The sequence below is a fragment of the Phalacrocorax carbo genome, chromosome 3, assembly GCF_963921805.1.
Source record: "Phalacrocorax carbo chromosome 3, bPhaCar2.1, whole genome shotgun sequence".
Classification (NCBI taxonomy): domain Eukaryota; kingdom Metazoa; phylum Chordata; class Aves; order Suliformes; family Phalacrocoracidae; genus Phalacrocorax; species Phalacrocorax carbo.
This window is the reverse complement of record NC_087515.1, coordinates 101381853-101404698: the sequence shown is the minus strand read 5'-3', so window position 1 is coordinate 101404698 and position 22846 is coordinate 101381853. Positions and strand designations below refer to the sequence as shown.

The window sequence follows — 22846 nt, the reverse complement described above, 5'->3', positions numbered from 1 at the left end:
CGCATGCCAGGGGGAACCTGCGCTTCCTGGAAGCCTCAGCAGCTCCCAGGTTACCATCGCTGCAGTTATGCACAGAAATGGCATTTCACGTGGGTGCTTCCAGAACAAATTTTCGACCTTGAGGTTGTAAAAAGTTCCCGAGAACCTCGTGAGATTAATTCTGTGATTCCACCTTAAAAGCAACCAGTTTACTTTCATATGTTTTAGATCCTTGTGAACATCAGCAAACAAGGTAAAGCTTCCAGCTATTTAACAGCATTAAACCTCAGACAACGACACAGGGCGCAGGTTGTTCTCAGAAACCGTGCTGTGAAATGCTGAAGTTGAACACAGCTTATGGAGGCTTAGAAAATTCCTTCACTATTTGCTTTTTTAAGGCCATTTTAAGGTTATTCAGGCCAAGAGCGTTACGGGTTTTTTTCTTTTTTAGATCCTCTTCACTGTACTTACTACTAGCTAGAAGTATTTTTATTTATTATAGCCCTTGTACAAGTGTTTTTGTTCTCAAGGACAAAAGGATCACAACCTGCACATCTACAGATCAGTTCATAGTATAGATTTGACTTATTTTGACCTAAATTACTGGTTAGTTTTTAAAACTCTTTCTTCTGTTCGCTTTCCACTTCCCTAAGTCCTGTGTCGCCTCACCCCCAGGGGCTGCAATACCCGTTGCTACCCTCTCCTGTGCTTTAAGGCGGCATACGGATATGCCACATCCATCACAGATCCCGCAGATTTGAACAACCTAATTTTAAAACCAGCGATAGCCTCCTTAAAGTTTCTTTCACACAGTCATACCTGTGAGACACTGCAAAAGACACCTTTTGTTATTTTTCCTGTAGTTTCACACTGGCGATCTTAAACATATGTTACCCTTAAAGTAACTCAAAATAGCTAAACATAGTTGGCATCATACACCTGATGGAGATCAACAAAAGGACAAATTAAAGTTTCACACTTTTCAGAGCTCTGTTGTCAGAACCCAAAGCTCAGAAGGCAAGGCTCAGCAGGCGAGACACACCTGGGACAAAGAAGGTTTAAGAAAAACCAGTGAACTTCTGGTCCCGTTACCTCCCGAGCGGCAGAACCAGGCTGTGTTCCACTTCTCAGCGGGAGCCAGGCTTGGAAAGGGGCCATCTGTGAGCATGAAACACTTCCTCAGCGATGGCAGGAAGCTCGCAGGTGGGCACAGGGCCCCCCCAGGGGCTGGCAGCAGGAGCTGAGTACGACACAGCTGCAAAGGACCTAAAAACCCCCACCCAGAGAGCATCAAGCGTCAGTTTTCTCAAAATCTTCACTGTAGTTATGCACTGCCCTGACCTAAAAATATGAGACCAAAAAAATGTGAGTTTTCTCACATTTTAAGATTTTTTTTTCCTGCCTAAAACATTGCTAATTAATCCTTACTGGGGGCGTCAAGCAAGCAAAGTGTTTTTCTGTCTGAAAAACTGCATGAAAGAGGAAGCAGGAGTATACTACTTCCCAGACTCCTGAGATACCTGGGTAAAGAGGCAGACCTGGATGTTCTGAGTTCTGGTTTACTGAATTTAAAAAACCCAAAACACAAATACAAAATGACCCAGTGAGTAGTTACCTGTTTCTTTTCAGAAAATGCATCAGGCATTTTTATCTTGGATATATTAGTAATAGTTTAATGCCAGTTGCAGCATCTACAAACATTCATTTAAACCATGTCACTGTATTAGCCAGACCAATCATGGAAAATAAGATGACCAGAAAGAGGAGAACAGAATCCGTATTTTTGTATTTGGACCGTGCGGTGGAGAAATTGGAGGCAGGAGCTCAGGAAGAGCATTTCTGTTAGGCTGGGATGCCCACACTTCATCCTTGGAGAGCACCTGTGCTGCCCCGGATCCCGACTGTTCGCAACATGCAGACTCGAATCAGGCACATGAGTTTCTGGAGCGGATTCAGGTTGCACGGCTACAGGGTTATAGCAATTTTTTTTGTGATTTAATACACTGACAGTTTAACAGAACCACAGAAGTAGTGACCTGTATCAGGTCAAACAGTAATCAGATAAACATGTTCAAGTTGCATGATACAACTCATGTCACTTACAAGAGAACAGCAGAATTAACTCATGGGGATTTTACAGGCATACACAGAATAATCAGTTTTAAACATTTATTTTTCCACTTGAGGATTTACTCTAAGTTAGGTTGACTTTTTTTTTTCTAAAAATATATTACATTTACTTGAGATCACGACGGTGATAAGAACAGGTATGTACATCATCTGTTTTAACCATTCAGATTCACGTGAACTTGCAAATAAGAGTAAATCGTTTATTAGTAACGATGAGTCTTTATTCTAGCAAGGAGAGCGGTTTTTCTCCCAGTCTGGATTAATTTTGCCTTTTTTTGACCAACTTTGGTCAGTTCTGCTGAACCACATTTATCTCAGCAGGAAAAGAACGAGCAGCCACTCCACAAACTATTTATCAGTATCACCCTGCTGCCAGAAACCTGAGAACGAGCCCAGTTCAGTACGAGGGCTCACCTGGCCTTGAGACGACTCACACAGAACACTTTGACATGGAACTGTTTGAAAGTTTCTCTTATTCTGTTGTAGTGCCTTTCATTTTAAATCTAAACATTGCTGCATTTTTTCTTCTATAATTTGAACTACCTGTTCGGATGGCGTATTTAACAGAGAGAAACATGTTCTTCTCTCAGTACTCCTTGAGCATTAAGACGACGACTATGCACAACTGTTGCTTCCTACAAAAAGATGGCAAGGTAGTTCTGATGAAATCAAGCTGTGGGGCCACGCTTGCTCTCCAGCTTAGGCACAATCACTGTTCAGGTTCTGCAACTACAGCCAAAGGTCTACAGTTATGTTCAGAAAAGCAGCAGGGGTTCAGGTACCGGCACCGGGATCCAACAAGCGTGTCTGCTAGCATGCTGTGTGACTGAACTCCCACAGTGCAAATAATTAATTCTAGTATTAACTGGCAGCTATCAACGTGAACAGATGAACGAACACGTTCAAAGTGCACGTTCGCAGAGTGTTACGCAGGTAGCCCTGCATAACCTCCAGGCAGTACAAGGTGTTGGGCTGCTCGGTTCCCTTTAGCATAATGTGCATCTGCAGATGCGATGCACAAGAAAACTACGTGTCAGGTATGCTGTAGCCCAGTAATGTGGAGACAAAATAAAAAAAGGACAAATTTTACTGAAGCATAAAAAAATTAAACAGGAAATCAGGCTGACAGTATGGTAATTCAGGCATTTTGACTCAAAACTATAAGCACTGCCTTAAGAAGCACTGAAAATAAGAAAGTTCCAAAATTGCCTTAAGTGGAATATTTCCATTTGTTTTTAAAATTAACCAGACACACACAAGCACAAAAGTCTTAGTGTGATCAGTCTCACAACTCTGAGATTTGTTATTTCCAGTTGGAAATACATCCCTAGCGTTACCGCTTTGCACCAAATGATGCCCCACCTACCGGGAGAACACCCATTCACTGAATGGATACAACGCGGCAGCGACAGATGCTTCAGCGTCGTACTCTTTAGTGAATGCTTATTTCACGAAGGCCTTAACAATTACTGAAGTTTTCTGCTGTTCCACTGAACGCAAAGGGTTTTGGCAAGATTCAGATAATACATCCGGTGATTGGTTCAAGAGATATTAGCAGACAGAAGAGGAGTGCAATTAGCTTCGACTCTCAGAACAAAACTTTGTGTCTTGTGGTAGGAGCATGTGTTGCTCCTAGTCCGGGGTGCGGATCTGCCACGGGTGTAACAGAGCTACATCCTCCTCCACCACACGGTCAACACAGGTGCACAGAGAAGGGCATCTTTATTACCAGCCCTGCACCTGTAGGCTTTGGTAACTAAAACACATGATAATTTAACGAGGATGCTTTGACTGGAGAACAGGGCAATGATTCTAACAAAAGTTATTCACAAAGGACAATGCGAGCGCTAAACGTTTAGGCACGTCTCTTCATCCAGCAGGCAGAAGTCGCTTCCACTGAAGAGCGATGAGAATACCTAAGGATTCCTGCAATACGCAAGTCGTCTGGTTTACATCTACACGCTAACCCCAGTAGGATAAAAATGACGTTTTCAAATAGCGTACATGCAGAGCACTTCTAGAAAAACACTAATTCGGACAGCCTCCACCTCAGTCGTACTGGAGAACAAGCACTGCGAAGTCACAACGAGCGAGCTGCTTTACATTTAAGGTGGGAATGAAATTCCAACTCACCGCTACCCAATGCTGCAAATATATGTTCCTATCTTGAAGCACCTGTACTAAATTTGAACGTATCCTAAATTTAGCAAGTCTGTCAGGTCCCCACCTATGAAAATGTCTACTGAGTTTTCAGTCCATGAAACAGTGGTTTGTAATGACAGACCTTAAACACAAACAACTTATGCGGTAGTACAAACGGTCATTAGACATAATAAAGAATTATTTTTTCAGTACTCTGTACAAAGTCAAACAAGGCAAAAGAGATGCTCCAGACACTTTGTGGTTTTGTTTCTTTTTCAAGAAAAATGAATAAAAAATGTGAAACTGGCAGACAGACAACGAAATGTAGAAGTTTCCATACTAAAAACAGTTGTCAAAATCCTTCATGCACACACTCCACCCCACGGCCTGAAGTTGTGAGGCAGCCCCGTGATGTATGATCCTAAGTTTTATCCTAAGTACCTTACTTCTTAAATTGCCAAGACAGCGAGGACCTGACTCCATTTATACACACATACAGTGATTAAATGCACTTGTTAAAAAATAAAGGCCTTTATCCGAGAGAAAATACAGGAAACATTACGGTGAAGAACACACGGTTTCGCTGCAATAGCAAAGGGGATCAAGCGCCTTGAAGGCCGCCTTCTTGCCAGCAACGAGAGATGCTCTAACAGCTTGTCAAAGAAACAACGGTACGCGGTAGAAAGTCTGGTATAGTAAACACACAAAAGAGTTCAGAGACCTTTAGTGTTTGTGCATAACTTGCCACCCACTTCTCTCCCTGCAGACAGTGGGAAAAAGAGTACATTTCAGTTTTCACACTCATTGACTTAGAAAAACAAAGTAAGTCAAGCTTCCTACATCAATTCACACAGTGAAAAATCCTTCCTCCAAAAATATACAGGATCACTCGACTCATTTTCATTCTCATACACCATTTAAAAAACTATTAAAACTCTGAATTTTTTCAAGCAGCATATTTTGCATTTGTCACCGGCAGATTTGTTGTAGAAATCCTAGAAAGTTAAAATTAGATCATACCATACAAAAACATGTAAACAAAATGGATAGTTTTTAAAAGGCATGCATGTTCTTGAAGAGGGTTATAAAGTGTTTATTTTTGGTAAATAAAAGATATCTTGCTTGGCATTTTTAAAAGCACCTTAGTGATTTAGGAGCCTAAGCCCAAATAACTTTAATTTAGATTTGGGCTCCTAAACATCTAAATCAATTCTGTGAAGTTACTTCAGCACTTTGAAAAATTCTCGCCATGTCTCTGATCTTGCAGAATTAGATTTTCTGCAACCAGCAGCTAACTTAGAATCTGAGATGACAGTCAGGAACATCTCGTTAACATAATTCAGTCATCAGCTGCAATTTTTTGGACCCTCCATAATGTAGTTGATGGTATCTATGGAAAGTTTTTCCAAAGAGGATAAATATCTTGTGACACCACTTTGCAAGTTCCTTTTTCAGAGGCAAAACGGGATATAACCATCAAATTTAAACAGGAATATGATTATATTTTACATCCCTCCCGAATAGCTGTTAGTGTCAAAGGCTGTGTTATTTGTTCAACCTGTTAAGACTGAGAAAAACAAATTTACAAGAACACCTGTAGCACAGCGTTAGGTAAAAGGAAGGAGCATTTTTGGCACCATACAGTTTTAAATCTAAGCTTTTAGGCCCAAAGTATAGCAAGTTAAACGTACACAGTGGCAGCTGGGAAAGCCTCATCTGAAATGCAACGTTTTTAATGGAAATTTTTTTTTGAAGATGCTATTTTACGATCGTTAGCTGATCTCCAAGTAACGTATACACTGGCATTTAGCCTAAATGTTCCTACCAAAAGTTTACACATACACCTTAGCACTCATATACATAAGACAAGTATATTGCACCGACAGAACTGCCAGAATCCGTGTTAATATAGTCAGGCAGAAAATGTAGTGTCTTCTTTTTGCTCTTCGTTTATCTTCTTACTGTCCTGACTATTCTATTCTAACATTTTCTTTGAAATGTAGTTGCAAGGTTGCTACTTTACCTTGGGCCATAGTGTTCTGGTCTGTACCTATACTTGTAAGTGTTACCCTTACGTTACACGTGCTTTGCAATTCAGCGATACCTAGTTCCCAGCTCTGTAAATACTTCCTTGAAAAAGGAGCAGCTTGCCTAATTTTTACAAAGTGCACGGGGCAGCCACGGTTCTGTGTTTTGCCGCCAGGTGTCTCACTCTACACACCAGAAAACACTGCATCAGCAAGTTTATATAAATCCACCCTCTATCAAGGATCCCATAGGCACAAGATTTGCTAAAGCACTGGTAAAAATACCTCTACAGCTGGCTTTATTCTGTACTCAATTGCACAACTTCATCCAACTCACTGGGTTGGGTTTTTTCCCTCCAAAAGTGGTCTAAGGGATGCTGCAGCTGCTAAAAGGACTTCTGTTTTTCTTGGTCCGCTGTTTGTTTGGTCGAAGGTTGATGACATCTCCACCATTAAGAGTGCTAGAATTTTGGTCGGAGCGACTTCCACCAGCTGTATTAAACACACCTACAGAATTTAAAAGACAAGGCAGGCATTTGTATTTCTTTACTTCCTGCAGCATAGTACATTAACACTTCAGACACAACACTTACTAAGGCACAGTGGTGCACCTCAAATGCATACTCTTATTTTTAAAGGCTTTATCTGTTTCTGTGTCAAATTTGCAGCTAAATTTAAGTAGAGACATTTGAAATTACTAGCCAGGCCGTATTTGAAGCTGGTATACATCTCTGTAATTGAAGGGCAGCATGTGCGCTCATCTGCATATGTCTATGCTACTAATTGCATGGTAACAAAGCTATGGTTAGTTGAGTAATATAATAGAAGAAAAATATGACCGTTTTAAAGTTAGAAACTTTGCTGAGATAAAGGCAAGGAAAAAGCCTGAATAAAAAGGGAGTGCTTTAAGGAAAATAAACTAACTGACTCAGAAATGCTTTAAAGGAGGACTACAGAAGTTCAGTGTTCCCTTACAAAAAGACCTTCTGATTACACGCCAGATTCTTTCGCCGTGAGTCTCTTGTAAATCCACACCAAGATGAGTAACGCTAATACTCACTACATTAAAAAAACCCAACAAGCATCCTTTCTCAAGTCCTTACACGATGTTTGCTTAAATAAATTTAATAAAAGGGCACTTGACAAATATTAGCTAGGAACTTTAGTACATCACTTTGACACTCTTGTCACTTTAGAGTCATAAAGTTATTTTACAGAAGGAAAGGAGACAACGTCCTAAGACAGGACGGTAATAATTAGACCCTGGATCACTTTGTATTAACTCCCTAAGGAAACAGATGAGACCATAAGCTTTCACGGCACACAATACTGTCTTCCGGTGTTTATTCCAGTATACATACCGATCTTGTTACTGCTTGTATGTATTAGTTCTGGATCTTCAGTTGTTTGTTGCTTGAGCCTTTGAAGATATTTATCAGCCAAATACTTAAAAACTGGAATGCCAAAAAGAAAAAAGGTACATTAGAGTATGGTCAAAAATAATCTTTGTATCAATAACAGCTTTATATCAAAATTCCATGTGGTGACAGAAGTGCATTTGTCACCACAGGTTTAGCAAGGTCTGGTTAAGTGACTCTCTCTCAGCAGGCCTGTGTACCTGAGCAGGAGCCAAGTTAGTCCCATGCCTACCCAGGTGTTACAGACTGCAGTGCCAGGGTCCTACACAGCAGACAGAAACACCTCAATACTCCTGTAATGAAGCTGGCACATACCTATTGCCAAACACTCCAATTCATGCGACTTGGAACTTTTTAAAATTACGTAGGAATTTAATACACATTTTTTGCAAGAAGCCTTAGAATAGTAGCAGTCAAGTGAAGTAGGGCTAATAAAACCTGGCAGCAACATTTTACTAATTAACTACGGCTACCCTCATTTGTGCTGGGGTATAGAAAGTCTATGCAGGATTCTGAAAAAATCCACAACTATAGGAGAATTTTCAGAACCTACATATGTTACGATTATTTAAATCATGTAAAGATGATACAGAAACATTTCACATTTTCTCTTGTAGATGTTTTTTCCAAGGTGAATGACGTTAACAAAGGAGAAACAATTAGTTTACTATTAAGTTTGCCTGACTAAACAAGGCATAAGTTATCCGAGACTATAATTCATGATTATTCAAACCTACCCCACAAAAGATAGTAACTGAATTTTGTAAGAGTACTCTCATGAAATTAAATATATACATACTTGGGAACTAGTAAAATATCATTGGTAGACAAAAGGCTGCAAGAGATCCAATCTTTTAATGAACTTTTATTAAATATAACTAAACGATGAACTAATTGCTCGTATCAATTATTTATTAACAACTATTAAACAATTACAAAATTCTCTGTTCAACAATGTGTATATTGTAATAACTGAACTTCCACATATCATTTTTTTAAGAGCTCAGTGCTTACTGACAGTCATTAGAACTAAGCAGCCTTAAGATACTGGCACTTCTAAACATCAAAGCTATGCACCGTTTGTGGACGAGAAAGGGTAGATGTACACAAAGAAACGGGCCTAACACACTGGTACCAAGTAATTCTAGCTATGTGTGAAGTGTGCTGCTAAGAAATATAAAAAGGATTGACAACAGCATGCAACAACATGGGAAGTAACAGATCAGCTCCAAACTAGAGATGTACAGTGCTGTACAGCAGCAGGCAGGACAGACACCTGCTCTGCTGCATCTCGTACCTTCCGTTACATTTAGGTCTTCCTTCACAGATGCTCGGTAGAACCTTAATTTTAGCTTTTTTGCCAGTGCTTCTGCCTCTTCGCTGCACAACAGAAGAAGACTTTGTAAACACTAATTTGTATTATTTGTCAGCATTCATTCTTATGGACAAAATGCTTCATGGCAAGTTAAAACACAGTGGGGTATGTTAAGAAACTTAGTCAAAAACCACCTGATTCTTAATTTCTTTACAATACCTCCACTGTAACAAGAAGGTATTTTACATGCCATTTCTTTACGACCAAACGTAATTGCTTTTCAGTATTTATTGACTTCATTAACTAAAATTTCCCAAGGGTTCAAAGACATGTGTCAGTGAAACCAAAAGGAAGGAAGCTGCAATTAACAGCACCAGGCTCAGAACAATTACCACTGCGAAGTCAAAACAACAAAAAAGTAATCCTGAAGTATAGTTTAATAAAGCAGTAGGCTATGCAACCAGATGAGTGTGGAGATTAAATAAAGAATTACTTTTATCTGTGAAGTGAAAAAGAACTTGTGCTAAATTTTAAGAAAAAGCTGACAGAAATTATAAAAATTTCACGAAGCCAAATCACGTCATCAGAAAGATGAAGTTACTGAGGCAGATGGAGTATTCTGAGACCAAAACCTAAGGGACATACCATGAGTAAAGGAGGAGTTCAAACGCATTTTTGCTTTTCCTTTGAAAAATCCTCAGTATTCTTTGCAGAGGGAGTAGAAGCTGATTTATGCCATCAATGACAGCAAACAGAGAAAAAAGAAAGCCAGTGCAGGAAACAACAAAAAAACCAAGTCACTTAGATCTCTGAGGAAAATGATAGAAATAAAGAAGTGGAGAATGATCAACTTAATCACGGGATATTTTCTACATGATATGCTGTGGTAAATAAAAATTAGCATTTGTTAAGATGATTTTATGGCAAGAATGAAATTGGTCACACGTACAAAGGCAGAATGAACTGACAGTAAAATCCGTTAAGAAAAATACAGTGAAGGATCAGCACCATGCAGCTTGAGAAAATTAACGGATACATATTTCTATAGTTATAATGTTTTGATAAAAATGAGCAATAAAAACAAATGAAAGAAAAGCAAAGCAAAGAATATTAAGATACTTTTTCAAACAAACTGTTTAATACATCATCATTTTAGCCAGCCAAACTAGGAAATGTAACTTCACTGGTGCACACCACAGTTCAACAGTAACTGTAAATTTTGACGAGAAAGTTTGCAGTTTTAGAATTTCTGATTTAAAAAAAAAAAATCATAACATGGCACAAACAAACTCTTCATACTATTCCTTTAGTTTTTTGGCTGACACTTCAGAAGGTGGCATGAAGCAAACAGAAAGGTCCTAGCCTGGCAGGCACATCTGCCCAAGTAACTACACTCATGCAGCAATACCTGTTACCTGTGCTTCTAGGGCACGTTTTGATGCAGGGCAGAGGTTTGACAACCTAGATATCGTCCAAAAACTCCCTAATATTTTTTTTTAAATGCTTGTATACAGGCAGAATATATTGTTCTTAAAAAAAACAGTAAGATAAAACTCCTACTTCTTTATACAAGAGTCATCAAGAAGATCAATCTTATTCTGCACAAGAACTGTGGGAATGTCTCCAACTTCGGTCACGACTTTCTCCTTCCAGATAGGGATTGCTTTGAAGGACTCTCTGTCAGTTGTAGAAAACACAAGAACACAAGCCTGGGCTCCTAAAAATATACAAATCAAATACAAATAAATACAAAACATTGTACAGACATTAAAAAAAAAATAATCATATATAATGTATTTCAAATATGAGGGATTTTTCAAGTTTCTCCCAGAAAAGTGCACTTTTACCACCAGCTTTCGTTAAACCAATGGTCATAAATTCCCCAAATTAAAATAGATTGCCAGGTTATTTTGATCATCATACCCATTCTTCATGATGGTTATGGGTCTGTTACCTTTCAAGCTATTTCCAGCATGGTGCATGAATGCAGGGGAAAGGAATACAAGGGCTTTGGAAATGCTGGAAAAGGGAAAGGGAGGTTTGCTTATTGGTCACTGTTTTCTAGACAGCTTAACAGAGGCCAGAAGGCAAATATTTGCAGTATCTGTAAAAGCACACTTCACGTTACTCTTCATGCTAATCTTCATGGATTTTGAAAAGCAGAAAACTTAAAAGTTTTCAGAGAAAGTTGTGATTATTTCAAGTAAATTGTGCAGTAGCTTTTTGGAGAAAATAAGTGTATTTCTAATTCATACTTGTGCTATCACAGCACTATGATAAATTCTACAAGATGTTTTGTACCATATTTGTTATGGTTTTGCAACAGCCTTAGCAAACAATGGTTAAAACCCATGGATACTGAGAAGGTACTTCCACACTTGAAATATTAGTGAACAGCCTTTTGACTGTCCAGTGGTCCTTTGTTATTTGTTGACTGCCCGGTAGCCCGTTGTATATATACAAAGAAACTACTTTTCTTTGCTCTTAAACACAAGGAGAAACACTATTATTTATATGCCTTTAATATACTTGATATTAACTACACTCTAGTAACGGAGTGTAAAAGGAATAGATAGCTAATGTCTTTGAGACTCCAGTGTTATCTTGTGGCAAATATCCCAATCTAATTACATATAGCATGCCATTATGTATGAGTTTCACCAAGTATCCCCCATTCCTGTGTTCTGTTTGTCTTTGTATTTCATTGACACAAAGCACTTGAGTTCTTTTATTAGGCTTCCTTTTATACATCTTCTCAAAGCCAAGTTCAGTCTAGCTTTGTAGAAGTTTTCCTGTGCTCTTTAACATTCTTTCACATGCCATTAAGACCGTTTTGGTACGGTTTTATACCGAATAGTAAGAACTTTCAAATCAAGCTCTACCAATAAAACAGTAGCAATGTAGTCTTCCATATTTTTCCCTACTACTTGTGTTCTAAAATTTGTTTTCCCTGATGTCCACACCATATTGTAACGTATGCAAGTCTTCTGATGCACTTCCACTTAGAATCCTTTGAGATACGTGTAAAAATAATTATTCTTTCCAAAGCAAGTTACTTTGCATTTGTCTATGCCGAATTTAACTTCCTGTCTCACAGCTTAATAAAGCCTCTTAAGGTCCCTGGCTCCACTGGAGATGAGACTATTTATTAAAAGACTCTCACCATCTGTAAACAACATCTTGTTCAGTTTTAAGACTAAGGAATCCATTGTGAAGTTTCCACTCTAAGGCAGTTTCACTTCATCTCTCTCCTTCCACCCATTCCTTCTGAATGCTAAAACACAGAGATAACTTGGCAATAGTAACTTTAGAGGGAAAAGACCTAGCATGTGGTAGGTAAAAAGGGGGTGACACAAAACATCAGACCTCCTTATTCAATTTAGATATAACACATGTAGAATGAAGTTGACAGGGGCAGTAAAAATAACTCAGCTTGGCCATACTGCTTTTTAAAGAGAATTATTAGGAATCAAACTGCAATATTTTTGAGGACTCTCAAGATCCTGACATTTAAAGGTTCTTACCAGGAAGTTAACAAACAACAGTAAACAAAAGTCTTTCCTCATCAGGAGATACACTTGTGTATCAACAAAGACAAATTCTATACATATATTCTATATGTAATTGTGTATTTCAAGACACCTGCTGAAGGTTTTGATCACTGGATTGTAAGAAATATCAGAATTTACTCACCCAATAACCTGCAAAATGATTATTTAAGAAGAGAAGCTACTCTGAAGCACTGAAGAACAGGACATAGGATTTTTTGTATGCAATTACTACCTTGATAACCCCTGTACCTTTATTTTAAAAAGGTTCCGACCGGCTGCAGAATCACTGATAAGATATTCACACCTAGACTAAATCAGAAGAAACCTTTAGAGAGTAGTGCTAGCATCTCTATTTGATTCAAGCAGAGCATGAGCTTGTCAGCTGAGTAGGTATCAAAAGATCCTCAGCAGACTACCCCATCCTCACAGACTCTGTAACCATATGTTCTCTTTTCAGAATGGTACAAAGCCTATGTAATAGAAAATATGTAAAGAAATTCCTTGCCATGAGTGGACTGACACAGGGCTTGACACCTATTCGTTTCACTCTTCTGATCTTTATCTCAGCTTTTTCAGGCTATGACAGAAAACACATGTTCACTATAAAACTGATGGTGGCTCCTTCAACCCTAAACTGAGATAAAATGCATGGTCAAATCATATCATCCAGAAGTTCCTGTTTACTGTTGATGTTCTCACTGCTGTGGATCCTGGCTGGCTTTAACAGGCTTAGCAGGGTTTAAAGTCTCACTAACAGTACCCAAAAGAGGGCTGCCTTGCTCCAAATTGGCCCAGAACAGTTTGCAGCCCTCCCATTACCATAGTTACTACAGCCGAAAGCGGCTGACAAGTGCAACCTAGAGCAATGCTACGAAGGCTTGGGAATTATGAAGTCTAACTATTCCTGCAACAAAATGCGAAGCCTGAGAATTTCCCTAATCAGCAACTGAATAACAGACTAATGAGCAAGATGTCTGTTTTCCATCAAAAACCTAAAAAGGGTCCACTCAAGTTATCAGTGGGAGTGTACGGAAGAGGTTGCATGGACAAAGAAGTGATAAAATACTGCTTTGAGAAACATCAGTAACATGGACAGAACACATGGTGATACTAATGACAGCCCCTTTTGTATGTGCTTAGCATATAAATGAAGTACCTAGCCAGTTCAAAAAAGTGCGATTTCCATTGGATAGAAACTGGTAAGATGCATGATACAATATAAAAAAGAAATTATTAAATACACACAGAGTTTCCTTCAACTCTTTGAATTTAGGCTCCTGGACTCCTTGTGCTGTATGATTGTGGGCATGCAGCTACACCGGCTGCACGTATTTGCCTGTACGTAGAAAACCACATGACAAATCCACTGCCAGCTCCAATTTTGTTTCTCTGCAAGGCTGAATGAATTTGGTCCCTGGACAAGAAGGGCTCAGAAACAGGCTCTGAAGCATTCGTTGTGTGACCATGGATGAGCAGCTGATATCTAAAGAACTGACAATACACAAGGTTCCAGGAGAGTACGTAAGCCGTAGTGTAATGATACTGGCACACTGACCTGCGGGAAAGGCAGACCTTGAAGTAACAGCCAGCATCTTTCTTACCCACCTTAGAGATATCCTCCCTTTATCAGCAATAAATGGCAATGAAATCCTGCATTTCCAAAGTACGCTTGATCTTCCTCTATAATGCTGTGCTTGCAGGCCTGATGCTAAACCAAAATTGCCTTCCAGGCTCTTATAACTTCCCTTGCCCTTCATGAGCCAAAGTCTAGCGCAGAACAGTCACTGTATCTAATTGCTTGAACTGTTAATATATCCATCATGCTGTCTGCAACATGTATCGACAGGATGACTATGTCACGTTTCACAGCAGCCTCTTCAGTACAAAGATCTTGAAGGTTGTGATCTAACTGCACTATGCTGGGCACAAGTCATGAGCAAGATTTCAAGATACTCAAGATATGTGGTAAGTGAGGCCAGTAAGTGTACTTTAAAGTTCTTCTGAACACTCCATATTTTAGCATATCAGTCCCAGTAATTAGGAGAAAAAGACTTTGGCTTGGAACAACTGAGGAGAGCAAAGCACACAAGAGAAGTGAAGGCCAGCAGAGTAAAAAGGAAGCTCCAAGAGAATCAAGTACTGCCTCTGAAAACTCATGCGCTCAACTTGGCAGTTGTAAAATAAGAGAATGATCTATTTCTGCATGAGCATAAAAAGAAATAGGAAAGGAAATGTCTTTCTCTGAAGAAACGGTAATCACCAATTGCAAGTGACAACCAGAATTACTACCAAAAAAACCTCCAACCCCAGCCTACTAGTTGCCTAAATTGATCACGGAATAAAAAAAAGGTCAGAGGACCACTCTGAAACAGCATGGTATAACTATTATTTTATCTCTAAATGAGGTAATTTTTTTATACCATAGTGATATATCTCTCCCAGCCATCAGGTAATTAGTTTGACAAGAACTGAATGATGGAATCTTTGCCAAATCATTCATATCTCTTATGTTAAAAAACAAAACAAAAAGGAAAGATTTTCACAACCATTGTTAAATTATATGCAAAGAAAGCCTGAGTGTGCAGTTTGTAACTGGCTAAATAGATAACCTACCTTCATATGACTGAATAATATAGTTCTATTTTATGAAACAAATACGCTTTTGTTATTACTCTGTTGTGTTAACATGTTCAAGGCAGTCCGTACTAGAGAACTGTTGTGCATAGTAAATTATCTTTGTCGGACAACTGGTGAATTTTTTTTTCCCTTGGATTAATTTATAAGCGCCTCAGCCATAGTTTTTGGCACATTTACAAATCTATATCTTACAGAAGTAAGAAAACACTTTTAGAAGAAAAAAAAAAATTTTGCACTTGATTGTCTGAAAGGTTACATTCTCTGCAGATATTCGTCTCATTTTGTTTATGTTTTTTAAAGGTCACTACTGAGCATCCTGCATAAAATGACACTTAATTAAGGCAAGGATCTTGGGGGATGGGGAAAGACATTTAAGAACTGAAAAAGGTGAACTAAAAATGCTTTGCAGACACACAAAATAACTAAAATTCTCAATACAGAGATAGGAAAATATTTTAAGAGATGTACAGACCAAAAAAAACCACAAAACCACAAACACCTGCTAAATAACAAACAGTATTTTCACCTCTATAGTAGGCCTTAGTTATTGCATCAAATTCTTCTTGACCCGCAGTGTCCCATAACATTAGCCTGACATCTTCATCATTAACTCTGAAATATACGACATAGTTTTGTAATCAATACAACGAACAAGAGCAATTAAAAATGACTGACATGGAAATATTTCTGTGTCTACAATATAAGAGTAATTCAGTTCAAATTTAACATAACTTTATATTGATAATGATTCGCCTCTGTAACATGCTACGCCAGTAGTCCCTCAATGACATTACGTGCTTTTTCCTGACAATCCATATTACATTTTCCTCTTCATTTCTTCCTTTTCCTCTACATTTCCCTCTATAAGGAAATAACTGAATAACACTTCTTTTGTCTTTTTAATCAGCTTTGAAAGTTTATATTACTATACTATTTCCCATTTTATGGAAATATTTTATTAAAATGTAACTGGGTATTATCCGCTTATACTACATAAAGAGTCTAAATCTATGGTATATTTAACTATCTTTTTCCAATTTTTAATTTAGATGGGGTAATAAATTCACATAATTGTTTTACTATAAGCATTTCCTCCACAAGAAATTAAAAAAAAAAATCAGGTGGTAGAATACAAAGGAAACTTGTCAAAAAGCTTAGTACAACAGGCTCCAAGTTTTATTTTTTCTTTGATTGATAATTCTAAATCTTGTATGGAAAACAGAGTGATGTAATTTTAGCCCACCGTGCAAGAGAGAAAACAAGTCCCTTTACTGTGCTTTGGAGACAGCAGGCCTTGTCACAAGTCTCTGTAAATCTTAGGATTACAACAGAACAAAGTAATAGAGGGAAAGGCAAAAATCAATAGTATCACTTCTGTTTAATACATACTGGATTTGTCTTTCCAAGAAATCTACACCAATAGTTTTCTTGTAGTCTTTTGTAAAAATCCCTTTGCAATATCGCTGAATCATACTGGACTTTCCAACAGCTCCATTTCCTACTACCACCACCTTGATGGCCACCTCCATGTCTTCTTCCAACATCTTTGTAGCCTAAGTGACTCTCTAGGTTATTCAGGCAACTATCGATTCTGTAAACAAAGCAAATAGCTATGTTCATAAAAATGCTGTGAATAGAAAGCAAGAGGAAATACGACCATACGTTAGGATTCACAAAGATTGTACAAATTATTTTCAGCTCTTCCACAGACTGCTTAAGTGACTTTGGGCAAGTCACTTTAGCCACTCTGTACTTTGATTTGCCACTTATTAATTGGGAATTAATATAACTGTTCATAAAAAACATCCTTCCACTGTACAAATGTATTGTCATATGTTGACTATTTTCCTGATGCTCCACTGCTAACACATACAAGATGCTCAGCTGATCAACCCAGCATGTAGCATCAGTCTTAAGTACGGCAACTGCTAATTTCAGCCACTCTTCTCTTCTACCCAGTTCAGATATTGTCACCTAACACCAACACTGATGCTTTGAAGACATAAACCTGTAACATTTAGTGATTATATCCCTCACTCCAGTTGTTATGAGCTTGTCTAAATTTGTCTTTCTGAGGTATTCAATAAAAATCATCGTCAAATAAGTCTGTGCGCTCTTATTAATTTAATTTTTGGCATGTGAATCAAAACACTAAACGTATAAATATTATTAGATAATTCTGAAGACAACGCTTTTTCCAAAGGTCTTTTTTTCTTTTAAATATGAAATTGAACAATCCAACTGCCTTAAAACATTTAAAACAAGTTTAAACTTTTAAATAATTTATCTTATCAATACTCAGTACACAAATTATTTACCTTTTAGAAGTCTATATTGTAAGTATATTAGGCGTGACCATAACCTCACATCATGGCAGGGCCACTGCGGGGGAGTCACCCGATTCCTCCCCGATTTAGTTATGCCCGTGTACACGGACAAGGTTCACAGTGCAAGCGGTTACAGCGGACACGGAGATTTTCATCAACTCAAATCCCAATGTTTAAAAAAAGGAAAATAATTTATTTAGCTTATTATACAGACGTTTCATTCAAGTTTTGGTGGTATAGGGTTTTTTTATGAGGAAGAAACGGAGGCGCACATAAAAGCCAGGCTTCCCCCGCGTTTTGCTGTGCCGGGGTACCATCACAGTAACGCCTGGCATCAGCAGAGCGGCAAATTCCCTCCCAAGAGGCAGGTAACCCTCCTTTCAAAGGAGGGGAAAACGCACCTGTGTGACAGACTTTGCCCATCACCACACACCCGCACCCCGGGCTGGAAGCGCTGGGCTCCCCGGTCACCCGGGCAGATCATGTTTCTGGGTTGCCTCTGGCTGCATTCAACATTAGCGTACACGTATTTTTATCGGGTATTGCACTAAAACTGCCACTAGGTCGGCCCCCGGGTGTCCGGATGGCCATTTTAAGCGAGGAATAGCGCCCGGCGGAGGCAGCCGCCCGCTGCTCGCCGCGCCAGGGTCCACCCGCGGCCACCTCCCGGCCCTGCTGAGGGCGGACGCTGGGCCGGCCGCCCCGGCCCCCTCCCGCCGCCCCGGCCCCCTCCGCCTCCCCGGCCCCGCTCCCCGCCCTCCCACCTCGGGGCGCCCCCGGGGCCCCCGTTCCCGCCCGCCCGCCGACCCCTCTCACCGACCCCTTGCAGGAGCGGGGCGGGCGGCGCTCCCTCAGAGGCACGGCGGCGGCTCCACCTCGGCGAGGGCGAGGGAGGGAGGGAGGGACGCGGGGACGGGGAGAAGGAGGGAAAGCGAGAGGAAACCGCTCGCTGTGGCCGACCCAACCCGGACGCACATCCCGGCTCCCCCGCCCGGAAGCGCCGTCAGGACCGGGGGCGCCGCTTGGGGAGGCGCGCGCCCGCCCCCCCCCCGCCCGCTCGCTGCCTCCGCCCCCGCGGAGCCCCGGCTGGGGCGGCCAGGGCAGGCGGCTCGGCCCGGGACTGGAGGGGTGGGGGCTGCCCGGGAGTCCCTCCCGTGGGGCTCGGTGTGGGGCCCCGGGGCGAGGGAGGGGTGGCGGGTGGGATCTGCCCGCCTGGATGTGAGAGGTTTTCGTGAGGGACGATGCGGCCGAGGCTGATCTTCCCGGCCCCCAGGGGCGTTCAGCCCTGCCTCGCTCCCTACCCGGCGGATTCTTCCTCGACTCATCTCCCACGGAAGGCAAGACTGCGCGACCGTCCGCGGGCGTCCCCCAGCCTGCGGCCGAAGGCAGGCGCCGTTCCTGCGGGTGGTGGCCATTTGGTTTTGACCAAGGTGTGACTACGCTAGGCCTCAGCCCATCACCGTGGCGTCTGGTCCGCCAGCTCCCACACTTCGCATAAACCACAAAATTACAGGTTTTAGCATAATTGTAGGCACAATAGTCTTAAGATCTGAAGATGTTCCATTGTTGGATTTTGGTGTTTGTTGTTTTGTTTTTTTTTTTTGTTAAGTTAGACTGCTAAAAAGATGTCCCCTGCCTTAAAATCCCTTTCTGTTTTCATATTGCAAAGCACATCTTGGCTGGGGTGGCAGCTTTCCAGGCCCCCCCAGCACTCTTACTACTCAAGTATGGGCAAGTGATGCTCGGGTATTACCAAGTTTGGGTTGCTGAAAGCTGCCTTGCACAGCTGAGGTATCTTCATCCCTGTCCCGTGCTTCCCAAGGCTATGTCTTCACTCTGGGGTCAACTGGTGTTGTCTGTGCCTAAATAAATACCTTTTGGATTAGCACATTTTGCAGCTACACCTCAAAAGAATAGTTAAATTTTACACATGGTTGTTATTCTGAAATTTATGCTTTCATTTTGTTAATGCTGACCCTGGTTGCTAGTCTCAGAGCCTTATGCCAGGGCTTGTGTGTGCCAAAAGGCCTTGAAGTAGAGTGACCTCCCATTAACTCTAAGAGAAGTTTGTTACCTGCCAAATACCAAAGTAATTATGTCGGAAATGCTTCTTACTGTATTTCCCAGGTGTCATCATGGGAGATGTGAGGAGCATGGCAGCGATTCATCTCACCTAATAATTATTGTAACCATTTGTATGGTACGGTCACCCTCAGATGCTGTTGAGTAGCCCGTGTGAACCCTCGGTTCCCACCATTGGCTGGAAAGAGCCTGTTGCCACAGTTGTATAAGATTAGAGGAGGCATGCCCTGTCCTAAGTGCCCTGATTTAGGCAGTAAGTTAGTGACTGCTGTAAATAATTTCAGTTTTTAATCTTCTGTTCTTTAAAATCCATATATTGGGTGATGCTTTTTTGAAGTGTAAGGCTAGAACATGTGCTATGACCTGTCATATCGGTGATGCATGGATATTTCTTTATGAAACCCGAACAATTCCAGCATGTCTTAGGGGTAGGTTGAGAGCAATTCAGGCAAATTTTCTTGTCATGTCCTACAAAGGAAAGAGAAGAATGGAGGAACTGATAGATTCACAGTTTTCAAGGCTTTAGCATATACGTGATGTGATGACTCGTGATGAAGTCAGCAAGCAGTGTGACTTGTTTGCAACTAAAAAATTGTATCTCTTTTCAATTTGTCTAAATTAAAATTCCAGTCACTGGACCTTACTACATCTTTTCACAGAGATTGACTAGCACCTACTCTTAGATATCTTTTTCCACTTGCAGGTACCAGGATGCACTAAGGAATTCAGCAGTGAAACTTCTCAACAAACTGGATAACCCAAGCCCCATGAGACACTTATCATAATGCTGACTTTTGAGCATCTAGATCACGTTCTGTGATTATCAGGTACAAACAGTGTGTCATAAAATGACAAAGTAGCATTTCTAAATACAGTTATTTCTGTTAACTCTATAGAGACTGATTAAAAAATCAAAATAATTGATCTGTGTGCTCTATGGTTTTTCAGTAATAAAAATGCAGAGAAAAATGGAAGTATTTGAGGAAAACATCAGGATTGAAACACTGAATATTAGATAATTTGGTTATATGTATTGAAGAATCGTGTGTTGCCTTAGTATTTGCTATAGCTTACTTCATCTGGAAATGAATTTGCCCAAAGAAAATGCTGAAAGTGTTTAACGTTGTGTATATTCAGAGTTACTGATAAATCTGTGTTAGCTGAGTTGTTTGTAGTAATGGACTTGCTTCTCTCTTCCTGCTCTTGCTACTTTAAGTGTGTATCCAGTGAATGAAATGTAATGGCTGCTGGAGAAAGCGGGATCTGCCACCAAGCAAGAAGAAAACAAAGATATTAATTGGGTAATCCCTTGAAAGCATTTCCCGGTATCACAGAAAATGTTTCTTTAACAGTTGACAGCAAAGGTACAAAGAGATAGCAAAGAAGGGAGGAACTGTATCAAAATTAGCAATAAGGAGCTTGAAATTAAATATTCACTATGGCATTAGCACCATATTCCCCTGGAGAAGCAGGTTCTGAGTACTGCTTATCAATCTTTCATGTGATGGATCTCCAAATCAAAATTTCAGTGACCGGGGGCAAAATGAGGAGCGCTAGAAGTAGAAATTACCTGGCGATAAGAAAACAAACCAAACAGTCTTCTGATTAAAATTTGCTGCTGAAGGTAGCTGGAGAGAACGGCATTAATGATGAGCAGAAGGCGTAGGCAGTCAGATTTTTTTATTAGTAATTAATTCCTTTATTTAAATTTGGCAGGATGTACAGACCCTTCTGAAGTATTTTGGAGAACACAGCGCTTACTGTAGTCAAGCAAACTATCAGCTTATTTTTACTTTATTCTCAGGGAATGTTGTTGATTGGAGCATTACATCTGAATTTCTAGAATTTGGAGTGATAGAAATGAGGTTCAAGTTCACAGCATTACATCTAGGCACCTGAGTTCATCTAAAACCATGCAACAGAGGTGAGAGGAGTTTTGGATATACTGCGGACTTATGGCTGGCCTGGAAATCAGTGGAGCCGAAGAATCTGAGTAACCTAGAAAGCTGTTACCTCTATATGTACACACATGCATACATATATATATACGCATGTGTACCTGACAGTATATGTGCATATGGGGACTGAAACATCGTATGAAAATGCATTTTTTTACTTCTCTGTATTTGTGAATAAACCTTTTGACAGCATTTCTGAGAAGAATTAAGCAGATAGAATAGAAACCAGATACAAGGAAGGTGACAATAATCCTGTGAAATTAAAAAGATTCCAATTAACTGGTTTCTTAAAACTGTGAAATGTCTAATAGGAAAAAAAAAAAAGTATCAGCAGCAATCATTACTGTGGGGAAATTAGCTTGCTATCCAACAGGATAAAGTCAAAAAAGGTCTAAGAAGGTCAGAAGAAAGCAGGTGATTCCATTGCTTTAGTCTTTAGAACTTGTTATGAAAATGCATACAATTAATTAAAACAAAGCTACCCAGAGACCTAAGGTGTGAAGAGTTTTTCTTGCTACCCACTGTCGTTGGTAAGTGCTGTTCAGACTTTCTGCAGAGCTGTATTTTAATCCTCATGTGAAATTAGAGGAAAATGTTCCTATGAAGTGCAAAACCTTCCTAATGAGAAATTAATCCCACTCAGGAACTGGAATTGCCAGAGTACAATAAATTACAGTTAAGTGAGGTCATTCTCAGAGGCAATTATGGGTTTTACAAAGATAGTAATTGACTTCTTTTCTTCATAGGTAGATTGTCATTCATCAACATTTAGTGTCCCCACATTTTTCAAGTTCTCTTTTGAGTCACTGAAGGCTTTATAGGAAATGATGATTTGAGAAATACCTTGTGTGACCTTATCTATTTTGTGGCCTAATCTTGGCAGTCAGTAAGTAATATTTACTGGTGTAATAGCTTTTGAAACTTGCCCTGGCAGGAATTAGAGAAAAAAAGCCCATACACATGCGGATCCCTGTAGCTAGGTATGTAATGTGTTTTCCTGGTTGCCAGATTTTTATTATTTGATAATTTTTTTCAGGGACTGGAATAATTAATAACTGTCACATTAGTAGAAGTGGAAAAAAATCAGCTTTGTGTACAATGAGTCATATGCGTGCAAACTACTTTTGAAGTAAGTCAACATCTTATGTGAGACTGATGTATCCTTATTTTAAACCTGCTCTGTTAGACAGAAGGTGTTAATTTACTGTATTGAGTAGTCAGCATCTTTGTATCCTTATTTTTGGAAGCATTAGTTCTCCACGTTACAAATTTTGTGTGCT

At 39.9% G+C, this 22846-nt stretch overlaps 1 protein-coding gene and 1 long non-coding RNA gene across 18 annotated transcripts in view; one reads left to right on the top strand and one right to left on the bottom strand.

The window, feature by feature from the left end:
- Positions 1–1587: 1587 nt before the first annotated feature.
- RAB23 (RAB23, member RAS oncogene family) lies at positions 1588–18607 on the bottom strand. 6 transcript variants are annotated; one of them, XR_010372299.1, is made up of 8 exons: positions 18347–18601; positions 16589–16790; positions 15726–15811; positions 10572–10728; positions 8994–9076; positions 7640–7732; positions 6564–6785; positions 1588–1944 (listed from the first exon to the last, which is right to left on the bottom strand). XR_010372299.1 is itself a non-coding variant. In XM_064447864.1 (8 exons), exons 3-8 carry the CDS (start codon positions 16741–16743, stop codon positions 6646–6648), a joined length of 714 nt encoding a protein of 237 aa, XP_064303934.1. In that variant the 5' UTR covers positions 16744–16790; positions 17928–18029; positions 18347–18607; the 3' UTR covers positions 1739–6645. The 6 variants fall into 6 exon arrangements, 5 of the variants coding, with proteins under 5 accessions (XP_064303934.1, XP_064303935.1, XP_064303933.1 ...); XM_064447864.1 differs by adding an exon at positions 17928–18029 and having other exon boundaries at positions 1739–6785; positions 18347–18607; XM_064447865.1 differs by having other exon boundaries at positions 1739–6785; positions 18343–18607.
- The window catches only part of LOC135312655 (uncharacterized), a 19877-nt gene continuing 15502 nt past the window's right edge, over positions 18472–22846 (top strand). For 4 of the 12 annotated variants that reach the window (XR_010372301.1, XR_010372300.1, XR_010372302.1 and 1 more), the window contains exons 1-2: positions 18472–18911; positions 20312–22695. This is a non-coding gene — a long non-coding RNA (uncharacterized LOC135312655). The other 8 variants (XR_010372303.1, XR_010372311.1, XR_010372308.1 and 5 more) reach the window with 8 other exon arrangements.

Coding starts and splice junctions, on each gene's coding strand:
- RAB23 (XM_064447865.1), bottom strand. CDS start 16,743: ATGTTGGAAGAAGACATGGAGGTGGCCATCAAGGTGGTGGTAGTAGGA. Junction 10,729..15,725: donor AACTAAGGCCTACTATAGAG/GTGAAAATACTG, acceptor GTATATTTTTAG/GAGCCCAGGCTTGTGTTCTT. Junction 7,733..8,993: donor AGACCTAAATGTAACGGAAG/GTACGAGATGCA, acceptor TTGGCATTCCAG/TTTTTAAGTATTTGGCTGAT.